Source organism: Zingiber officinale, chromosome 2B (genome assembly GCF_018446385.1).
Source record: "Zingiber officinale cultivar Zhangliang chromosome 2B, Zo_v1.1, whole genome shotgun sequence".
NCBI classification, from domain to species: domain Eukaryota; kingdom Viridiplantae; phylum Streptophyta; class Magnoliopsida; order Zingiberales; family Zingiberaceae; genus Zingiber; species Zingiber officinale.
Genome location: NC_055989.1, coordinates 39,561,066 through 39,583,588, shown reverse-complemented (window position 1 = coordinate 39,583,588; position 22,523 = coordinate 39,561,066). Strand labels below are relative to the sequence as shown.

Sequence of the window (22,523 nt, the reverse complement as noted above, 5' to 3'; positions counted from 1 at the left end):
AAAGATCTTTAAAGTTTAAATGAAAATTTTATTAAATGACGATTAGATTTACTATGTTATATGGAACTGAATGTTGAGTTATAAAGCAAACACATGAGTGCAAAATGAGAGTCATAGAGATGCTACATGAAGCCAACATGCTCAATACAGTACATAAACAAACAACAATCATCATACTAATATAAGCAAAAATTAGGTATGCTACATGAAGCCAGCATGCTCAATATAGTACATAAATAAACAACAGTCAAAGCATACAACCATGGTATCTAGTATCTACTACCTATCATGAACAACAATGAGAGACTGTATAGATTTGAAGACGAGTTTCTCAAAGATCGGGTGGAAGTATCAAGCGCAGGAAAATAAGAGTGGAGTCAAGGCAAAAACAGTTTCTTATCCAAAATAGTTCATGCACCAAGGTCAAAGTACTAAAAGAAACAAAGCAAGAAGTACCCGCCTTTATCTGTCGGTCGTATAAGACTAAAACTCATGTCATGACGCTCATCTCGAATCAACGTCCTGCAAATCACATGATGTATAATTTAGCTAATTTCATAAACATCTAGCTAAACTCAAACCCAACTTAATTAGGGAAAAACCCTAATCCAACTATGAACCTTGATTCACCCAAATCCATCTAGAAATCTGAGACTAGCATGCCATAATGGGACCAATATCGAAATCATCTCACAATCTTCCAAATCTATCCAGAATTCAAGGCTATGTACTGAAACCAAATCAATATTGAGGTTGATTCAAAATATGCAAATCTGCCCAGAAATCTAAAGTTGTCTTGCCGAACAAAAACTACATCAATATCGATTCACAACCCTTATATCTGTCCAAACAAATCCGCAGCCATCCAAAAGAAACAGAAACTCCATTGCAATCACATTCCATCCTACTAAATTGCTTCACCAAAAAAAAACATAGTGACTTAAAGAACAAAAAACGTCATTGACTCAAATCCTCTATACCATAAACTGAAATCAACCTTCACAAGAGATAAAACATGAAGTAGGACAAAGATTCTCCAGCTCCCTTGACCCGTGAATTCAACACCATCACAAAGAACCAGAAATTATCACAAAACAATATCACTTCCACCTTAAGACTCGGAACCTTCACAAGACCAGAATACAAGATCAAACACGAGTGCCCAAATCCATAACCAAATCTAACCGCTTACCTCCAAAATCACTGCTATGGCACAACGCCGCGAGAGGGAGAGGGAGGGGATCGGGATGAGTACCGCTGCTAGGGTTGCATCGGCGATGGGCGGCGAGTGGCGTGACGTCGGGCGCCGGCGATGTCAGGCAGAGACGATGCTGAGAGAAGGAAGAGCGCGAGAAGGCGATCGGCGTGGCGAAATCACGAGGAAGGAAAGTCACGTGAGGGCTCAGGGAAGAGGAGGTCGGTGGCTAAGGCTCAAGAGAGAAGAAGACCAGCGCCTCTGGCTCGAGGGAGAAGAAGAATGGCGATGGCTTGGGGTCGGCGAAGGAGAGGAGGCAGCATCGCGAGGTGAGGAGGAGGAGAAGGTTTTTCGCCGTGGGAAGGAGAATAGTACACGGGAGAAAATCTTATAACTTATGGTTTTTAAAATTAAACCCTATATCCATTTCTTAATCAACTCCCACCTCCGGGTATTCCAAATAGGCTTTTCTCGAACCTATAAGTGCATCCCCTCTAAATACGTCATACGAGCTCCGATTAATTTCAAAAAAATTTCTAAAAATTCCTAAAATTTCTGTTAAAATTATTTGTCAAATAACCTTATTATTTGAGTACCGTATTGTACAATTATTAATTTGGGTGTCGTATTTTACATTATCCCCCACTTATAAAAATTTGGTCCCCAAATTTACTGCTCAACTCAGGAATCCTCATCCAAAGGTAACAACTAAGCAGCATCATATCCTCTCTATGTTCTAGGTAATTCCACAACAAAAATCCATCATAACATGCTCCCAACTCCACTCCAGCATCTGAATCAACAGATACAATCTTGATAATCTCTAATATTTAACCTCCACTTACTGGCACACAAGACATCAGGCTACAAAATTTGCGATGTCTTTCTTCATGTCGTTCCATCAATAGAAACACTCCATATCTCTATATATCGGATATCACCCGGATATACCACAAATCCAGATCGAGGTGTTTCCTGCGGTAACTCCTCCCGGAAAAGAAGTGACTCGGGAACACACATAATCTTCCACGGAAATAAGAATCTCATTCTCATTACATGAGAATTCTAACTACTGGCACGAGACTACTCCGCTCATGCTACATCGGCACTGCACCAAACTCCAGGTACAATACATCTGTGTAGAGTACAAATCCATCTACACTATAAAGTAAAACTAAAACGGGTGCAATTATCAACTTTTCATTTCAGCTATTGAAACTAGTTCGTAAGCATCTATCCAGGAAAATTCCATATTCCTCCTAGACAGTCCAGTCAATGACATAACAATGATAAAGAAACCCTCAACCAATCTCCGGTAATATTCAATCAGACTAAGGAAGCTGCGAGTCTCCTGTATAGACTATGCCTACTCCCAACTGGTAACAACCTCTATCTCCTATAGATCCACAGGTGAACTCCTACTGGTGACTATGTGTTCCAGAATTCTCACAGAAGATACTCAAAATACGCACTACTGAACTTCGCATATAGATATTCCCGTTGAAGCATCTCTAGAACTATGCGAAGATAGTATACGTGATCCACCTCGGATCGGAAATAGATCACAACATCGTCAATGAAGACAATGGAAACTGATCCAAACACCCTAGGAATACCAAATACATCGAGTCCATAAAAACATCTAGGGTACTGTAAGCCTAAATGGTAAAGCCAAAGACTTGTATTATCCGTATAACAAGCACACTCAATCGTAAGATCCCCAACAACAAGTCTGTAATCTAATCACCAACTACAAATCACCAAATCTATAAATATCACACAAGTGCTGCTCCTCATATCTCTATCAACATCAACTACCAACAATAAATCATCAAGTCAAATATCCACTAATATATCATCAAAAGATAACATATCACCACACTTGATCTCCCAATATCCACCAATCAAAATCATCCTCAACATCAATCAATCATACCAGATAGTATCCTAAACAATGATAGAGGAACACTAGAACTAAATAGCTGATAAAAATATCTGTTAGTCGACGCTCTACCCCTCAAAGATCATCATATGAAATTATACCTAGTTATGGTCGGAACTCCTAGGTATTACTCGACTAACACCACTTCTTCCATATCATTACAGGTCGTAGATCACTAGGTACATCAAGGATATCTAACTATATCCGATTAGTCCATGAGTCAGGATCTCCCATGGAACAACGTTAGGCGAGTCGATTGATCATCGCCTTATAAACCATCATGCTACCAAAAGAAGTAGAGAACTACACTCTCTCCAAACACCTCAAAGAAATCACTAAGTGATGACCTGATCTCAAAAAAGCATTCTCTGCTTCTTCCTTCACGTGATACCGGGTCACGGAAAGGTTAAGCAGCTAACTTCAACTCACTCACGTCAGTACAAATCATATTTCCAAATGTACTCTCCAAGTTATACACCCTAGTAACGACTGTATCTCATAAATGTTAAGCAGGTAGCTTTACACTTTTCCACACCATATGGTATCCTATCCGAATGTACCTTTTAAGTCATCCAACCAGGTACAAATAATCCATGGTCAAAGTCCCCATGGAATAGGATACATCAATAGGAGTAAATCAATCATCCACTAATGAAACTAACTAAGGTAAATCGATACACAACTACCTAAGTCAATAAAGGTAAATCGGTTCTCTGCAGACAAAACAAAAAAGAATCTAAATTAATCCTCTATTGACCGAACTAACAGGAGCATGAAACCAACTAAGATAAGTAAAACCACAACTACACCAGTCAACCAGGTAAAACAATCCTAAACTGACCGAACCAACAAGAGTAAACCGATACTCTACCAACTGAGTCAACATGAGTATACAGATACCCTCCACTACCCAACTAATAATAACAAAGACTGGTATATGACTCTAACTCTCAACCAACTAGTAGTAGCAGACACTAAAATTACTGGTAGTATGATATGACGAATCCCCTAAGACTGTAATCTTTAATCTCCGGTAGGGTCAACCGTGATCAGTGATTGACCTAACACATGAAATGCATGCTACAAACAATTAGACAGGTACTAACAAAAGAGTACTAATACATGACATAACTATCATAGACCACTATATATATACTAAAAGAAGTGCATGATAACAGTAAACAAATATACCTCCTATAGCTTAGAGATGTCCTGCTGCTGCCTGATCCCAAAATATGAAAAGTCACATCAAGAAAACAAAACACGAAATCCAAAACACATGATGTAAGCCTCGTAAACTTGGCTCTGATACCAATAAATTGTCACGCCTCCAAAGGAGTCCCTGTCAGACAAAAATATAGCAACATCTCCTCTGTACCGGTGACAATCTGAAGCATACATACATACATACAAAATACATCAACTACATACGACTGAAATATACACACAACCACGCAGTTATATAATCAGCCCACTCGACTTGAACAAAAATAAACACAATCACGCAGTTATATATATATTAAACAACCCACTCGGCTATACTAAAAACCAACATAGCAGAAAATGATAAAGAAAAGCTCATACAAACCAAAACAACACACTGCTAGCCAGCTAGGCTTAATACGACAACCACAACTACAAATACAAGATACTAACACAACGGAGCTCCAAAACGACATCGAAATAATACAATGTCAAGCTCATAAATTCATAAAACAGATACAATAAGAAAACAAAACCCAAAGTCCATATTTGGATGTGACGTAGGACCTGGCAGACATGATACTCCAAGCGACACACCAACCATCTACCTGCTACCTGAAAACATAAAGGTATATATGCGGTGGTGAGTGCGGGTCACTCAGCGGGTAATAGATAGAATAGTGCATGGTCCATAACTAAACATGGAGATCAAAGGTATACAATTTCAGTAGGTAATAAAGAACATGATCATACTAACATAGCCAATATACACAACTGCCAATACCAGACTATCCTACATGGTATAACGATCATAGCTGACATATAAAATACATAAACCACAAGTAAAATAATGATAAATACATATCCAATCTAGAAATGACACATGGTACAATGATTAGTAAACTCACTAGCTCAGTAACATATCTGCTCGCAATACCTGTGCAATATGTATACGACAACATATAGAAGTATAATAAATGACATATATGCAGCATGACATTTATATGCAACAATCATATCTCAAACAAGTGCAACACATCACAATCACATGCAACTAGTATCTACTAGGAATGTATGCAAATATAACTCCACAGATGCACTACGCATCATATGCAAATGCGTATGCATGCTCCATGGTCACCCTCGCCACCTCTCTAGACACCACGACCCCTATATGGCCGAGAGTCTTGGGTCCGTGACGACTGTACTACCCTCCAACCCACTATAGAGTGGTTGAGGCGGATAGTCCACTAGTAGTTATCTAACTACATAGCATCAGGGTCCCTGACTGCTCACAACGTCGGATATCACAAGCCTTGTGACCGGGTGGCACGACAGGACAAGTGACAACTGCTCCAACTATCACTACCCATGAGTGGACGAGTGTATGACGCTAAACCAAAACGACTGATGAATTTCTCACACCACAAGGGAGACAATGGTCGTCAGAATGAATATATATATATATATATATATATATATATATATATATATATATATATATATATATATATATATATATATATATATATAATCATGATACAGACACCGTCATCATCCATACAACCTCTAAATCCACATAAGTACCCCATGGCATGAGTATAATCGTCATGATACCTCCACATATCCCATCAAACACATGTACACAACTACATAGGTATAATCAATCAAAAATCTCTAATAATCCCAACAAACACACATACACAAAATATAGGTACAACCAACATGTATCCTCCAATAAAACACACCAAACACGTGTATATACAACAAATATACAATCAACACAACTCCTCCAATCACCACATCAGACAAATGTATACACAACATACGAATGGACAATCATCTAGGAAACTTCTATAACTTATATCAATTATGTATATTCACATCATCAAATGCATACTTAGCATAAAAACACGGCCAACGAAATATCCCCTACTACACATACTCTACATGTAAATACACAACAGAGTATAGATAACTAAAGTGCAGACTGTATAAGAATTAAATAGATCATTACAAGGGTCAAGCATAAGTATCAAGAAGGAAAGCAACAAACGAACACGATATAAGACAAAACAACCTAATCCATCACATAAAAACTATGCACTAAGTTCAAGAAAAACTACATAGAGGCCATAGAAGAAATATCCCCCTCGATATATCTCGTATCAACAGAACCACCCACGTCACGCGGCTCATCTCCGATCAAGGTCCTGTGTTATATATATACAAATTATGTAATATATATATATATACTACAAATAGATGAATTGCCCACAAATAAATAACTAATTCCAAAGGAAACGCTAACCATGGTTACTGTTCCCTTCTTTTAAGAAAACCTTATTCCATTTACACTCTAACTTAAACCATCCAATAACCAAAATTCCCATTAGATCCTTAATTATCCCTAATCCTTCCATAATCACCTAACATGAAGCAAACTTATACATCACAGAATAAATTTTTAGATTAGGTTTATCTACATTTACAACCTTGGATTACCCAACCTAGCACCTCTTGCCATCCTTGTTAACCATTTCCGATCAAACAATCCCATAGAATCTTCAGCAAACTAAACAAAACACTTCCCTTCAATCACTGTTAAAATTTCAGATCAATCAACATACAGAGATTCCACTGTTTCCAACCTATTTGATACACTGATCGGCCAAGAGGGAAGAACAAGAATTCAACTAGAGAAACTATTCGTCACTAAAGAATCCAGAAAGAAAAATAGCACTCATTACCTCTTCCACTTCAATCACCGGTGTTGATCGCAGATCTGACGAAGGAAACGATCCCCAAATGAAGTTGTGGTGGCCGAAACCTAAACGCAGACATTGCTTCCCAATAAACCACCCAAATTAAACCAAGAAGAAGACCACATGCTCGAATCCACACCCAAATCTAAACACTTACCTCCAAGATCATGGCTAGGGCAATGGATCTCCTTGATCCGAAAAGAATCCGATGATAAGGAGAGCGATCAACATCCACGAGAGGCAGCTAGGGCACAAGTTCGACGCCCAGCTGTAGCTCGATCGCGAGAAGGGTAAGGGAGAAGAAAGGCTCCACGCCGCCAGAGAGAGAGAGAGAGAGAGAGAGAGAGAGAGAGAGAGAGAGAGAGACTCGACCGACGGTGGGCTGAGCTGCGTCGACGCGATCGGAATGCCCACAGTGCGGTGGCTCAGTGTCACTGGGAGAGAAATCGCTGGAGAGGGGGGGGGGGGGGTTCGGGCAGAGGAGTTGTCAGGGGAGATGAGAAGGTTCAGCGAAATTGGGGAAAGAAAAGGCTCGGGCGGTATACTTAGGTTTAAATCATTAAACCGTAAGTCAATTTCTCAATCAACTCCCACTTAAGTTAGGTATTCCAAACATGCCTTCCATCAGCCCCATCGTTTCATCCCCTCAAAATGAGTCATACGAATTCCGTTTAAATCCCGAAAAATTTCTAAAAATTAAAAAAAAACCCAATAAGGCTATTTCTCCAATAACCTTATTATATAATTATTAATTTGGGTGTCGTATTTTACAGCTCAATTTCGGATGGCCGAAGCATCACCAAGTGAACAGAGCAAAAAATAGTTAATAAAGGAAGTTAACCATTTCCAGATAAACATCGTTGAAGGTGCCCTCAAAGGCTTTGAAGGCACATTCTATGAATAGTACTGAAGGCACCTTCAAAGGCGCCTTCGATGAACAGTACGAAGGCGCCTTCCAGCCCTTAAAGGTGCCTTCCGATAGTTGTTAGTGTAGATAAAGTTTTATCTCCGTATGGATAAAACTTAACTAATTAAAGGCACCTTGAACCCTCTTGAAGGCACCTTCCACCCTTAGATAAGATTTTCCATGAGCTATAAAAATGCCCCTGGAGCTAGGAAATATACAACAACTAAACAATAACTTCTGTATTCCTAGTCATTTCTGAGCTATCAACGTGTGTAAAAGGTTTCTCTGCTTTCAACGAAGGAGAATTTTAATGAGCCCTTGGATTAACAACCATCTAGGTTGTAACCAAGTAAATCCTAGCATTTTACCTACACTTTTAAGTTGTTATTTCTTTATATCAATTGTTTTTTGATTAATTAACTTGTGTTACTAATCTAAGTCAATAGAAGAAGAAAGGGTTTGTTTTTATTTTATAGGCAATTCACCCTCCTCTTATCGGCCTTGCTGCTCCAACACTTGTATCCTTTGGTGACGCTGAACCACTGGTCGAATTCGGTCTTTAGGTACACTTTCATCCGCTTCTTCTAATATAAGAAATTATTCCCATTGAGTAAGGGTGGACAAACAGTGTTGTATCCTTTGTTTTGAGCCATTTATCACTGAAATAGAAAACTAGAGGAAGGTACCAACACTTGGTCTTAGATTAGCAAACTTTAAGAAAATAAAAAAATATATCGAGGAACTCGAGTGGTGTTGTACCAACTTTGAGTAAAAATCAAACGAGAAAGGGTTATTTGAAGAGGTAAACTTTTACCGATTCAAATAGAATACGAAAGACTGAAAAAGAAAAGAAAATCAGACAATTCCCCCTGGCTTGATTGGTAGTTGCATCATTTCAGAGTAGAACATGCTTTGATATCACTTGTTGGATCGAGTTACACGTGAGAAGGGGGTGGGGTGAATCATGTGGTTTTGAAAAATAAATATTTTTTTTATTTTTAAAACAAAGTGCGCAGCCGAAAAACACAGAAATTAAACAGAGTAAATAAGAAGATAGAAACAGATACGGTCAGCTTTACTTGATTTGGAGTCTTCGGCGACTCCTACTCCAAGACCCAGGTCCCGCAGACCTATCAATGGGTAATCCACTAAAATACCTCTTCCAATACCTTTGGAAGAGGAAATCGAGTAAAAAAAAATTTGGAACAGGTGTAATACACTGTACTTGTCCTTTTGCAATAATTAAGTATACAAATGAAAATTTACCAAACACTCTTTTGAAGATGGTCGGCTTGAGCTTGGTGTTTGGGTGACTTCTTAGTAGTAGACAATGGTAGTAGCGTCGTAGCAGAGTTGTAGTAGGAAGCCGAAGCGTTCGGAAGTCCAATCGGAAGCACAAATGTTCGTATAAGTGAGTTATTTGAAGGCTTGGGTGAGCAGTCCTTTTATTGAGCATGGAAGGCGCCTTCAAAGGTCTTGAAGGCGCCTCCAATGAGACAAGTCTGATCTTGAATAGCCTGGTCCTTATCTTTGATGAAATCTGAACTTTATCTCGCGAAGGCGCCTTCCATGCATCGAAGACGCCTTCTATGAACAGTGCCAAGGTGCCTTCCAATGTTTGAAAGCGCCACAGGTACTATTCACTCGAGGCTTTTTGTACTCTTCTTGCCTTGCAAAGCATGTTAGTCCAATAAACCAAATAACAACCTGCAAGACAAGTGTTAGCACAATAATATTGAGTAGTAATTAGACACTGTCTTCTCGAGACTAGGATCTAGTTAAAGTCTTAGTTTAGGGATCCGAAATGGACCTACACTAGGCCATTGCCTACTGTCCCTCAATCGAGATGCATTCTCACTGAGTCACTCTCCTCCAGTGACTTACCTTCACTTACTAACTTGTAGTTAGTTGACTAGCCTCTTGAGCCACCAGGTCTTCATATCAGTTGTCAGGTCTACAGTCCCAACTGGACTTTTGTAGGCTGTCAGGTTCCGCGGATCCAACTGGACTTTCTACCAGATATCAGGTCGACCCATTGACCTATCTGGACTTCGCATTAGTTATCCAGTTCGGCGAACCTAGCTAGATTTCAGTTTGGTGTCAGATCTTTCAAACCCGTCAATTCTTTTACACTTGGTAAAGTACTTAGATCACAAAAATACCTAACTTAACTCACTTATCATTCATCAAAACCTAAGTTAGACCGTTAGTGCAAATTGCACCAATATTTTATTCTCCATAGTAGGAGAAAGATCTAAAGTCTTTTCTGCCAATTCAAAAACCTCTTCAACCTTCTTAACATTCCTAAAAATATTTCCAATTACCTCTACATTCCACCATTTCAAATGGGCCTTCAGTCTCTTGAATTTAATTTAAAACTTTTGAAGGCCAAAATTAGAACATGGTAGCATCCAATTCAAACGTACCATAAGAGAGAAATTCTAGTGTTTGGTCCATATTTTATGAAACCTGAATGAGGCCATTAGCAACTGGAAACTAGGGAAAGGAATAAACAAAGGGAAATGATCCAAAGCCGCCCTACTCAAATGCTCCACCTGTACCATATATTCTTGGCCACTCCAAGATGGAGATACCAAGATTCTATCCAACCACTTCCATACTTTACCATTTGTCCATGTAAACCTATCTCCCACAAAACTAGCATCCAAAAGTCTAGCCAACATTAGAAAATTATTAAATTCATGTGTAACACCCGGCTTAGCTAGAGAACCTGCTGAATGCTTATTAGGACCAATAATTACATTAAAATCGCCTCTAATCAACCAATATTCATCCATAACTGGCTTAACAGTCAATACATCATCATCCCATAATATCCTTCTTTCAATTCTATTGCATTTCACATATACCACAGTCACCAAAATGGAGATAGGAAAAATAGGAGAACAAAGTTTAAGACGCATGAACTAATCATGATCCACTTAACATAGTACAAACTATATTATGATCATACAAAACCAAATTTTGCTAGAACAATTTGAAATCACACCATAAAGACCCAACCTTTTAGTAATAAAATTAGCATCAAGAGAAATAAAAGGCTCCAAGATCCCCATGAAATTAATACGATGTAACTTCTTCACATAAAGTAATCTCCTAATAGAAGCATTATTCCTTAACCCCTTTACATTTCATATCAAGCTTGACATTAAAAATTAGAAGAGGAAGAAAATCTTCTTCTTGTTGTCATTGAAGCGTTGTAGATGAGCAGTACTAAATCCTTCTTGTTGTGCAATTTTTTATTCTTGCAAAGAACATCTTAAAAGGAATTCCAAGACTTTTAAAGCCTTGGGTAAGTAGCGCAACAAATAGAAAAAAAAATTGCTCAAGGAAACGAAAGAAAGTTAAAAAAAACTTGAAAGGTGATAAAATCTATTCAGAGTGTCCAAACTTTGATACCAATTGTAGGACTAAAAAATACAGTCAAGGGGTGAATATCGTTCATTGAAAATCTTTCTTTTACTTTATATGAAAACAATCACAGAGTTGCAGTGGAAAACTAAAACAAAATATAGTCGATTACTTGATTTGTAATCTAGCGACTATTATTTCAAGACCTATGATCCCTTGGACTATTTCTGAATGGGCGGCAATCCACTAAAACTTTCCTCTTTGAAAAGCTTTCGGAGAAGGAGGAAACGTGTACAAGATTTGAGGATAGTAACACAATTACTAAACCTCTATTGAATAAAATGCAATAATATAAATTAATATCGACAACAAGAAGATGTATAAATTGACATTTTGTCATCGGAGAGCTTTGACGTATCAACACTTGTTCACATTTAAGTTCACTATCTACCCAGATCGCATCTTTCATGAAATCAACCTTTATTGGTCGACCGACTCCCTATTCGGTCAATTGAATATCTAAATTCCATTTTACTGCTCGATCCGATCTTATCTGATATGTGCTTACCAAATATATTTGGTCAATTGACTCCCTATTGAGTCGACTAAGCCCTGTTATTTCCTTTATTGCTCGATCTAATCTTATCTGATCTACGGTTACCAAATGTGTTTGGTCAACTGAATCCTTGTTCAATTGATTGAATACTTATTTCCTTTTTTGCTTGATCTCGATATGATCTATGCCTATCAGTTGGGATCGGTCGATTAATCAATTTGTTCAGTTGAACGAACCCTTCAGTCAACTTAAACTTTATTTTTCTGTAAAATAAAGTTAGCACAGCAAGAGTAATAATAAGGGTTTTGTAAAATAGAATTAGAAATAACATAATTATGCATGAATGAGTCTGACAGTTAAGACTTTCTAATCTCAACTCAGAAATCTCTGTTGGTTTCTTTAGTCAGATCAATATCTAAGATTGTCCCAACCTGATTGGGATGAGTTCTCACTGTCTCCCAGAATGAAAGACATATCCAGAACTTATCTTACTTGCCTGTCAAATATCTGGTCTAACTGACTTGTTTGGATTTCTACTTTTGCTTTGTGTCTGATCAACCTATCAGGACTTTCCTTATTTGATGTCTGGTTCAACTGACCCCATCAAGTACTTTGCTAGATCAACTCATCTGATCTTCTATCTGGTATATGTTCCTTCTAATACACCATTGTCTAGTGTCAAATCCTCCTAACCCACTAGGTCTTTCGGATGCCTAATGTCTTGTCTACCAGATCCATGAGGGCTTTCCATATTAAATAACCTACATACTTAACTCATATTTAACACATAATGTCTAACTTTAAATTTTTTTATCATGAATCAAAATACAAAGTTTATTATTGGTGCTAACCATACCAATAAAAATATACTCCAACATGGATTAATTTGGATCAAAAGAGCTCTGACTACTTTAGGTCAACTATTCTAGTTTATAACAATTTAAATTAAAATCGTTTCACATTAGTTGTAACTAAAATTGCTCCAATTATATTAATTTTACTCTAATATTATTTAATCAATTTTAATTAAATTGAAATAATTTTAATTAAATTGAAATACTTTTAATTAATACTTAAATAATTTTGATTAACGTTAAAATAATTTGATTGAAATTAGTTATAATAATTTTAAATATATTATGATAATTTAAAATTAGAAAACAATAGAATAAACCCTTTTTATTATTTTTTTAAGCAAGGAACGCCATAAAAAATATGACAAAAATCAAAAGAATGTTACAAATTTCACAAATCAGGCGCCTCTTTTTTTTTAAAAAAAAAAATAATAAAAGACAATGATTTTATTAAAAAAAATATCCTTTATTCCCGCGGGAGAAAATATCTCATCCGTGATATTATCCAAAAACATTTTGAACCTAAATTTTAAAATATTCTTTATTAACTTAATCAAAATTATTTAAATTGTATTAAAATTATTTTAAATTTTATTAAAATTATTTTAAATTAATCAAAGTTATTTTAAAACACGGGGTAAAAACTACTAAATATCTATTACAATACTATAATAATATTATATTAGGTGTTACAAGTTGTAGTAGCTAATCGTACCTACTATAATAATAATACTGAAAATAAAAAAAATAATGTTGTGGCAGCTACCAATTACACGTTGTTAGCTACTAGTAGCTGTAAGTACATCGGGTTAATTTTGATGTCGATCAACCGAGTTAAATTAGATCCTTTTGATGCCTTGTGTTTAGGGCGAGTTCAACTCCAAACGACTAAACCATAACCCAACGTGTGAAGAACTGGATGGTCAACTTTCAAGTTGATCATCTTAGGCGCCTCCATTGACTGGTGGTGCCCTGATGCTCGAGATACCTCAGTTGCCTTGAGACGCCCTCGGAAGCCAAACTCTAGAGGTGGGTACCCTAGGAATTATTTCGGAGCGGATAAATAGTGAATTTTAACTCAATACAACTGAGGTGTCTTCGACGAACCAAGGTGCCTCTGATGCCGCTAGATCAAAAAGTGACCATTGTCGTGGAGATAAAATTCAACGTTAGAAGCATCTTGGATCAATGGAAGCGTTCATAATTGTCATGCCAGCAAAATGGTTATTTCGACTAGTGCACTATAAATAATGTCATAGAGTTAGTTGTAATGTATGCACTCAGTATTTCATTTCCTATAATTTGTATTTCGTCCTCCAACCTTATTGTAGAAGGAGATTGATAGTGCTTCAAAGTCTTAAATTAACAACCACCCAAGTTATATCTAATTAAATTATCTGAGTTTTTTTATTTTACTTTTTATATTATTTATTTTAATTAATTAGTATGTCTTTATAAATAAGGAAGAATTAAATTCTTATTTACAACTATTCATCCCCAATGAACCCGATCTAACTGTAGCTACTACCATAACACTTGAGATAAAAGGAGTATTTTCATGATAAAATAGCTAAGGTTTTTAATTGTTTTTTAAAAAATTCATTTAATATATTTTTTTAAATCTGGAATGTCTTTTTAAAAATAAAATAAAATAAAATAAAGATCACTTTTTTTTTTTAAAAAAATGCTCATTATTTTTTAACTATACCCAAATAGGTGCATTCTAGCTACTCGCGTCTCTTCCCTGCCTTTACGCCCAGCGAATCCAACTAGAGAAATCTCCACCAGACGCGACGCGGAGACGACGGCGGGTGCCGCTGGAGCCAGTACCGGTTTACTTTGTTTGAACGCAAAGTTGGACCGTTCAACTTGAACCCGATCGATAGGAGCCCACAAAGGCCGTTGAATTGACGAAGACATTTACCAAACAGGCACAGCAAACACTTGCGCACCAAACGTTCGCCCCCAGCACCACACCCAAGCTGGAGACGATGACGTCACCCTTATGTGTCCAGAGAGGCGTACGTCTCCTTTGCGTGTGAATTATGAATTATCACACAAACACAAATGGAGGAGTAAACATAGGATCGGCTGTCTCTGGTTATCCTCATGTATCAAGATCCTACGCGTGTTTAGTTGGTCACCATAAATATCATTGGGTAGGATCGCTATTTCCTGTTGTTCTTCCTGTTGTTCTGTCATAGAGAATCGAAGTCAAAAAAGGAAGGATGCTTCGGACTCTCAACGAACTCGCCGCCATGATTTTATGTTTTTTGTAATAAATATGTTACTACTATATTAAGTGTTCACAAATTCTCCTCTTCATGCTCCGAAAAAGGTGGGAAAAGGGTAAAAAAATTGGGTTCCTTCCCCCATCGAACAAATCTCTCGCTCCAAGCTACGACGACCGTGCACTCATCCTCCTCCCGACAAAAGGAAAATTAGGGCACTTATCTCCTTCCTCTCTCCGTTCAAATCGATCTATCGATTTGGCTTGGGCCTCTGTAGTAGCTGGAGTCGAAGTTCCTCGATCTTCCCGTGAGGTAACACCGCGTGCTTTCCTTTCCTCTGCTGAGCTAGATCGTTGCATCCGATTCGAACTTTCTTGCTTGTTTTAATTGTGAGAGATTATCGATCTGGTTTTGATTGGTTTCTGTCCGGCGAGGACAAATTAGGTATTTTCTGATTGGTCGCTCGTAGGTTTTTTAGCTACGAATCTGCTCTGATGGTCTTATCTTGAGATAAAAGCCTTCAGGGAGATAATGGACCAGTAATCTTAGTCATTTTCCAGGGAATATATTATGCACATAGACGATCATTGTCAATGGCCTTTTATGTGTCTAGAGATTGATTATGCTTACGCTAGGTATTGGGTTTGGTTTTGTACTTGTTGCTTTTTTAAGGGCACGAATTTTGAATAGGAATAATGAATACGAGTTTTTGTTCAAGAGGAGAAAGTTATGCTGAACTTGCTGTTCATCTTTGTGGGCATTAAGACGAAGAATTGAATTACCCATAGCGTAACAAATTTTTTAACAAAGTCTGTACAATTATTGGCTAAAAATATAGCATGCTATAATATGCGATGGGGTTGCCATGAGCTCCTTTGATAGCAATGGTAATAATTGATGTATAAGGAATTTAGAATATAAAACTAGTCTAAATCAGACCAACAAGTTATGGAAAAGAATCATGGCAATAGAGGAGACTGAATGAGCATGAAACTAGGTCTCAATTTGAAGTGATACAATTGCTTGAACCAGAGATCGGTGATCTTCTTTACCATGCTTTATGAGGGGAGACACTTATCCCCACACTAGCTAGATCTTGGAAATTGCTTATCTTAACCAATTGGATGAACAGGGACATGGGCAGTTGGTTCAAACTAACTTCTTGGTAATGAAAGATTGATCCAATTTCATCAATGAAAGCATTGGTTCGAACATGATCGTTGTCCATGGGCAAAAATGTACTGGCAAATTGTAATTCTTGTAGGACTAATATGAGATGTGTAATCAGCTGAAAATAAATCTTAAAAGTTTGGATCATAAGAGAAGGTCAGAAAATTGAGCAGCTAATGGAAGGTTAAAAATTAAACAGATTTAATTAATTAATTAAAAATCCCAAATGGATTTAATTAATTACATGGATTTATTCTAAAATGATTAAAACTTTACCGGCTCAAATCGCATGCAACATGCCTGCTGGTGCATGCAGCATATCTGTAGTTGCTCGCCTGACCCTCAACATCAGCAACGAGGCCGGATCCTCTGGACCGCAAAGTGCGGTCCAAAGGATGGACCACTTCATTCATAGGTGAGAATTCATGGACCCCACTTGTTATACAGGTAGGGTCCATGAGATCCCACCTATTAGTAACTCCTGGTCCAGGAGCGGACCAGGGGTTGCGGTCCAGAGGATCCCAGCTGATCAGCAACATGCCTTAATCCCGAATAGGAAACAAGTATTTTGACCAACGAGGTGTTGAACTATAGGTAAGATGAACAACAAACAACACTTCAATTGATCCTGTGCACGTGTGGGTGTCACCTAATCTCAGGAAATGTATAATATCTATTAATTAAGGATTTTTGTAGAAAAGCCCTTAAAAATGTCTATTTATAATTCGAGGCCCACCTTCACTCATATAAATAGATTCCTTTTCCTGCTGCATAAAACACTCTTAAGTTGCTACCTCTCCTCTTGAGCTCCTCTCTTCCTTTACTCTCTTAAGAGTTCAAAGGCTTTGAAAGTTCACCATTAGAGCGCTCCTATTTCAAGTGGACAATATTGGGTTAAGCCTTTCCTCAACCTAAAAGTTTTTATCCCTAAATATAAGCTTATCCAATAGGGTGAATCGACATCCAAAAGGGTGAGTCAACAGCTAACAATATTGGTCTGGTACTAATAAAAGTAGAAGTATGTCTAGCATATACGAGGGGGTGTGACAAGTAAAATCATGATCCACATTGCTAGATCAACACTCCACTAATTTGAGTTGTTGATCTATCGAGAGCAGACTGACTGGACTCAACCGGTTGGACTGATCTTGACAGATTTCCTCCAATAGAGGATACCCCAAATTCCATGTTATTATAATGTTCGAAGGTGATTACTTCTCTTCAAGATTATTCTTATATCTCCTACCTGGTTTGCTATGATCCTCCTTGATTGGGTTTGATTCCTTCCAGATTCATCTTTAGTTATTTTTTGATATTTTTCATGTTTTTTCTTCATTCACCAATATACAATCTATTTATTTTCCATTTTTAATAATTACCATTATTTTTATTTTATCACCACTATAAAAGAGTGCTCATCTGTTGTCACAAAACAAATTATTCCACTATAAATTGTCATAATATATGAATCATCACTCAGAGTCATCACTGGTCCTCATCTCAACCTTTTGAGAGCTAGTGTTGGACTATGCCAACCTCCTCCCTCCCATACCCCTTGTTCTTCCTCCATATCTCTAGCTCTTCATCAAGCCTTCATCATCATTGACGACCCTCATCCTCTCCATGCATCATGGTCTTGTATCACTTCCTCCTTGCATTGATGTTATGAACATCGAGACTCCTTTCCTTGATTGCCATAGACCTGCTCTTGTTTTTGTTGCTTTTTCTTAAACTGAAAAAGGCATCATTATCAACTGCGCACATCATTTGGTGATTTCTTTGGTAGTTATCCTGTTATACTGTAAGATGTGCAGATCATCTATAGACCATTTAGGTTATTTGATATGATGTTAGGCAATAATCTGAAATTAGTGACTAGGTTGTAGATATCCAATCATCATGTCAAAGGTTATACATATCATCTTGGGCCAAGCCTATTGTTTAATCTTGCTTTAGTTTTCCATAATATCTGGTCTCTGACACTCATCATCTATGTTTGATGTAAAATGAAGATATTTCCACCATCCTTTTTTTGAAGAGAGATCTTCTAATCTTCTCAATTTGCTGTGATACAAATACCATCTATGCATTTTCTATTTATGTTAACTACCATTATCATCGTCATCATATTATCACTTATATAAAAGAGGACCCATCTATTAACATTTTAAGATATCGAAGGTAGCAGCAATGTTCCATCACCAAATTCTACCACAAGATACCATTTATGAAATGGTAAAATTGTGATGGATTCGCTCCCCATGCAGATAATACCATGAAGAGACCCACAAGTCCCAAGTCCAAAAGCATGCCTATCATCATATGTGTTTTCCATTGAAACACTTGGCCCATAACAGCATTTGGGGAGCCCCCTTTGGAAGAAACCATTAGGACTTCATTCTCAAAGTAAAAGTCCATAGTCTAGTCAATTTGAAAAAAAAAGAATGAGCTCACCTTAGCCTTCTTTATATGTGGCCTTTTTAACTGCTTTGCTTGTTGACATTTTTAAGTATTTGTTTTGTTCCCAATTGTAGTTCTTGGTTATGAAGCTTGGATTTTTATCATTATCTGTTCTTATGGATGTTCTTTGTTATTATGTTTGACATGACCCTACCAGTAATTATCCTATTTCCACATCTCAAGGCTTACTTATCTAGAAACTAATGTTAATACTTCTTTTGATAGTTTGCAGATGCTGAAAGAGCTTTCTTCCTTCATCTAAGATCGCTATAGTTCCTATATGAGCTGAGAGGACTTTGCCTAAAGATTGCAAATGATTGCTTGGTTGTTTAAGGGTTTGTCCATAAGAACCATGTCTGATGGTCAACCACAAAAAAGATTATGATCTGACATTCATACCAAACAGTAGATCTTTACCATTCTTGATCCATGGGCGATTGGGTTATTGGAGCATTTATTAACATAATTGGGAGTATTGCTATAAATTTTGGGACTAACCTTTTGAAACTGGGTCATGATCAGGTATTTCTTTATGTGCTTATTTGTGCTTTGTTCATCCTCTGACATTTCATGATTATTCTTCTTCTAATATAAGACTGATTTATTTTATTACTGCATACATTTTTGTTCCTTTCAACTCAATGCTGATATTCTAAAGAAACTCTATATTTTCAGCGAGAGAGGTACTCCATACTTAGCAATGATGGACCTAATAGCAAACTTAATGCAAAATCAATCATACACTTCCAAATGTGGCGATTTGGTAATGTTTACTTATGCTTGTACAATTAACTATTTTTTTCAGTTTTGTGCTTATAAGAATTACATTTAAACCATTCTAATGATTTATTTTCTAATACAGGTATTCTTTTGTTTGCTTTCGGGAACTGCCTTAACTTCATCTCCTTTGCATATGCTGCCCAGGTAAAGTTTTGAGTCATTCTTCTAACATGAACTAGTCATGTGTTTTAAGGATGACCTATTCCTCAATTTTGGTTGAATTAAATATGTTTAGAAGTATTGATATATGGGTCTTATGGATGTGTGAACACTGTTTTGGGTTAATGTTCAGATCCAAATTCTTTACAGTTCCAAACTATTTCTATTCTGTATGAGTTTGTCTTCATAGTGGTTTTTTATTATCAGTATATGATCAGAAATTGATTTGGAGAAACAAAACTTGATCCACTTCTTAGTGCTTTTGTTTCTTTTGGAGTAAAACCTCAACTTCTTTTGTATCCTCATCATGTGAAAAGTAGAGGTTAATCCTCTTCAACTTCAATGCTAGCTAGTCACAGGTCAAAAAGTCTTGTTCTTGTTTAAGGAAGGTTGGGAACTATAAACCATGCAATCTGTTGTTTTGCTGAGCAGGCTATTTCATGTTCTGTAATTGCAGTCACTTCTTGCAGCGTTGGGATCAATTCAATTTGTATCGAATATAGGATTTTCTTATTTTGTGCTAAGAAAGACAGTGTCAGTCAAGTAAGTCATTTCATAATTGAAACTGCTTAATAAGAATTAATTCATTCGATGCTGATATATGTTCATGAAAATTTGTTTTGGTAGGGTCTTGGTAGCAACAACTTTTATTGTTTTGGGGAACATTTTCTTAGTATCATTTGGAAATCATCAATCGCCTGGTATCACCACTTCTATCTGTTGATTTCCTTAAAACTACATTTTTGCTTGTGGAGTATGCAAGTACAATACTAAAGAATATTTCACCTTTTTTTTCAGTATTCACTCCAGAGCAGTTGGTCACAAAGTATTGCAGCTTAGTTTTCCTTCTATATTGCCTTTCCTTACTATTCATAGTCGGCATCAATCAATATATTTACAGGTAGTCATAAATATTCCATTTTATTAGCATCTTATATCCAGCTTTTCCTTCTGTTTGTAGGAGCCAGCTTTTTTGTTGGTCTTATCCTTATGTTCTTTTCAGCAAATTGTAGCTTTGCTAATGGTTATAAATGTCAGGAAAGGGGAAGCCCATGTTTTGATTTCTGGCCATGATAGTCCCTACTGGCGCACACTGCTTCCATTTTCCTATGCCACTGTTTCTGGTGCTATTGGTTCCTGCTCAGTGTTATTTGCAAAATCATTGTAAGCTGACTTCTTGAATAGATTTTCAGTTGTTGAGTAGTAGGATTAGCCACAGCCTTTCTTGAACTGTTTTTGCTTGTGGTTTGCTGAGATGTTTCGTGTTCCTGCATGTTTTATAATCAACTCTTCTTCCAGGTCTAACATGCTAAGATTAACCATGAGCAGCAATCATCAGTTCCATAGCTGGTTTACGTACTGTATGCTATTATTGTTCTTTAGCACAGCAGGATTTTGGGTAAGGGTGTCAATTTGCTGAAACGAATTTATTTTGTTAGTTGGAGGTTTTGTGATTTTTCTTTTCCATAAATTGCAGATGGCAAGGTTGAATGAAGGATTGTCTCTTTTTGATGCAATCCTCATTGTTCCTATGTTTCAGATTGCATGGACCTTCTTCTCTATCTGTACAGGATTTGTATATTTTCAGGAGTATCAAGTGAGCGTTTGTATTTGTAATCCAGTTTTTGTTGGTCCAACATAGAAGTTAATTTGCTTCATTCAATGAAACTAACTCAAATTGGTGTTGCAGGTGTTTGATACATTAAGAGTCACTATGTTTTTTGTTGGGATTACGCTTGTATTCATTGGGATTTCTTTGTTGGCACCTGATGATTCAAAAGGTACAAACATCTATTTTCATTCATAGTATTAGTCTAACTGACTTGGCCAACCAATTCTAGGAAGTGAAATAAAGGATTCCTCTTTGCCTACTTCAGCTCAAGGGTTTCCAGCTGATATGAACAGGTATATATAATTTATTATGGTCAACAATTGGAAGGAAATTCTGATTTTTTACATGCTAGGCAAATATTTGGTATCCTACTGCAGATTTGCTAAAATACCAACAGAAGATACTGAGGTGAGTGATACGAGTTCATTTGCGCAAACAGTGTTTGCTAAAGCAAAACCTATTTTGTTGAAGGCAAAGGTATTTATTCTAATAAATGAGTACTTATTATTATTATTATTATTATTATTTATGAGATTCTCTGTTACCATCTTCAAGTCTTCTCTCAGGCTGCTGGTTCTTTGTCACTGGGTCTTGGCGAGGAGCCAATTAATGCTTCTTCAGTACTTGTAATGCCTATGCTGGCTTCGAGAACAACAGGTTTCCGACCGACTCTCTTTGATCGATGCAAGTTCATTCCTCTAAGGAACTCAGGAAAGAACTACTCTGGAACAGAAGATGATATAGATGATGAAATGCAGGATACAAGGTCATTATTGTCGTAGCATTACTGGTATGGATTGCCAATTGAAGTAAATTTTGTTGTTTCTTTAAAAGGTGGTTATTCTTTCGATTATTTCCTTGTACCATGAATATGTAGATATAATACACCTTGGATTGTCAAAGTTGTTTATACTATATGACTGATTTGACATCCACAGACAATTCCTCAGATTATATACCAATTATGTGATTTACAGATGAGCATTTTGACACATTTTTGTCATTCCCTTGCGTTCCATGAACTTTTTGCTTGTATTTCCCCGCTTGGGTTCATGATTTTGTGCCGTCCCATGTATCTGTGGTCATTTGCTCGACAAGACAGAGAAATGTATAATCTTGACACTGAAACAATTTGTTGTTGAACAACTTTTGAAGTTGAAGCATCGTTTATTGTTTTCAACCTTATCATATATTGGGTGCATATTATCTTCCGCAGAAAGTAGTAGCTGATGAATCAAACAAAAGTGCCTTCTTTACTCTAGTTTTCGTTAGATTGGTTCATTATTCTTCTCTTGTTGCTGCTTTGCCATCAATGGC

General features: G+C 36.9%; 1 protein-coding gene across 2 annotated transcripts; it reads left to right on the top strand.

The window, feature by feature from the left end:
• Positions 1–15,087: 15,087 nt before the first annotated feature.
• LOC122045600 (probable magnesium transporter NIPA8) lies at positions 15,088–22,207 on the top strand. Of its 2 annotated transcripts, none has more exons than XM_042605880.1 (14): positions 15,088–15,337; positions 18,888–19,177; positions 19,331–19,418; positions 19,518–19,579; positions 20,052–20,137; positions 20,222–20,295; positions 20,393–20,495; positions 20,633–20,758; positions 20,894–20,993; positions 21,072–21,191; positions 21,285–21,375; positions 21,436–21,499; positions 21,584–21,683; positions 21,773–22,207. In XM_042605880.1, the coding sequence occupies exons 2-14, from the start codon at positions 19,085–19,087 to the stop codon at positions 21,986–21,988; spliced, it is 1,323 nt and encodes a 440-aa protein (XP_042461814.1). In that variant the 5' UTR covers positions 15,088–15,337; positions 18,888–19,084; the 3' UTR covers positions 21,989–22,207. The 2 variants fall into 2 exon arrangements, with proteins under 2 accessions (XP_042461814.1, XP_042461813.1); XM_042605879.1 differs by having other exon boundaries at positions 18,881–19,177.
• Positions 22,208–22,523: the final 316 nt, after the last annotated feature.

Bases quoted from the DNA above. Each gene is read 5' to 3' on its own strand.
- LOC122045600 (XM_042605880.1), top strand. From the start codon at position 19,085: ATGGGCGATTGGGTTATTGGAGCATTTATTAACATAATTGGGAGTATT. The intron at 20,296-20,392 runs GTATCACCACTT...CTTTTTTTTCAG, and splicing joins TGGAAATCATCAATCGCCTG to TATTCACTCCAGAGCAGTTG. The intron at 20,496-20,632 runs GTAGTCATAAAT...TATAAATGTCAG, and splicing joins ATCAATCAATATATTTACAG to GAAAGGGGAAGCCCATGTTT.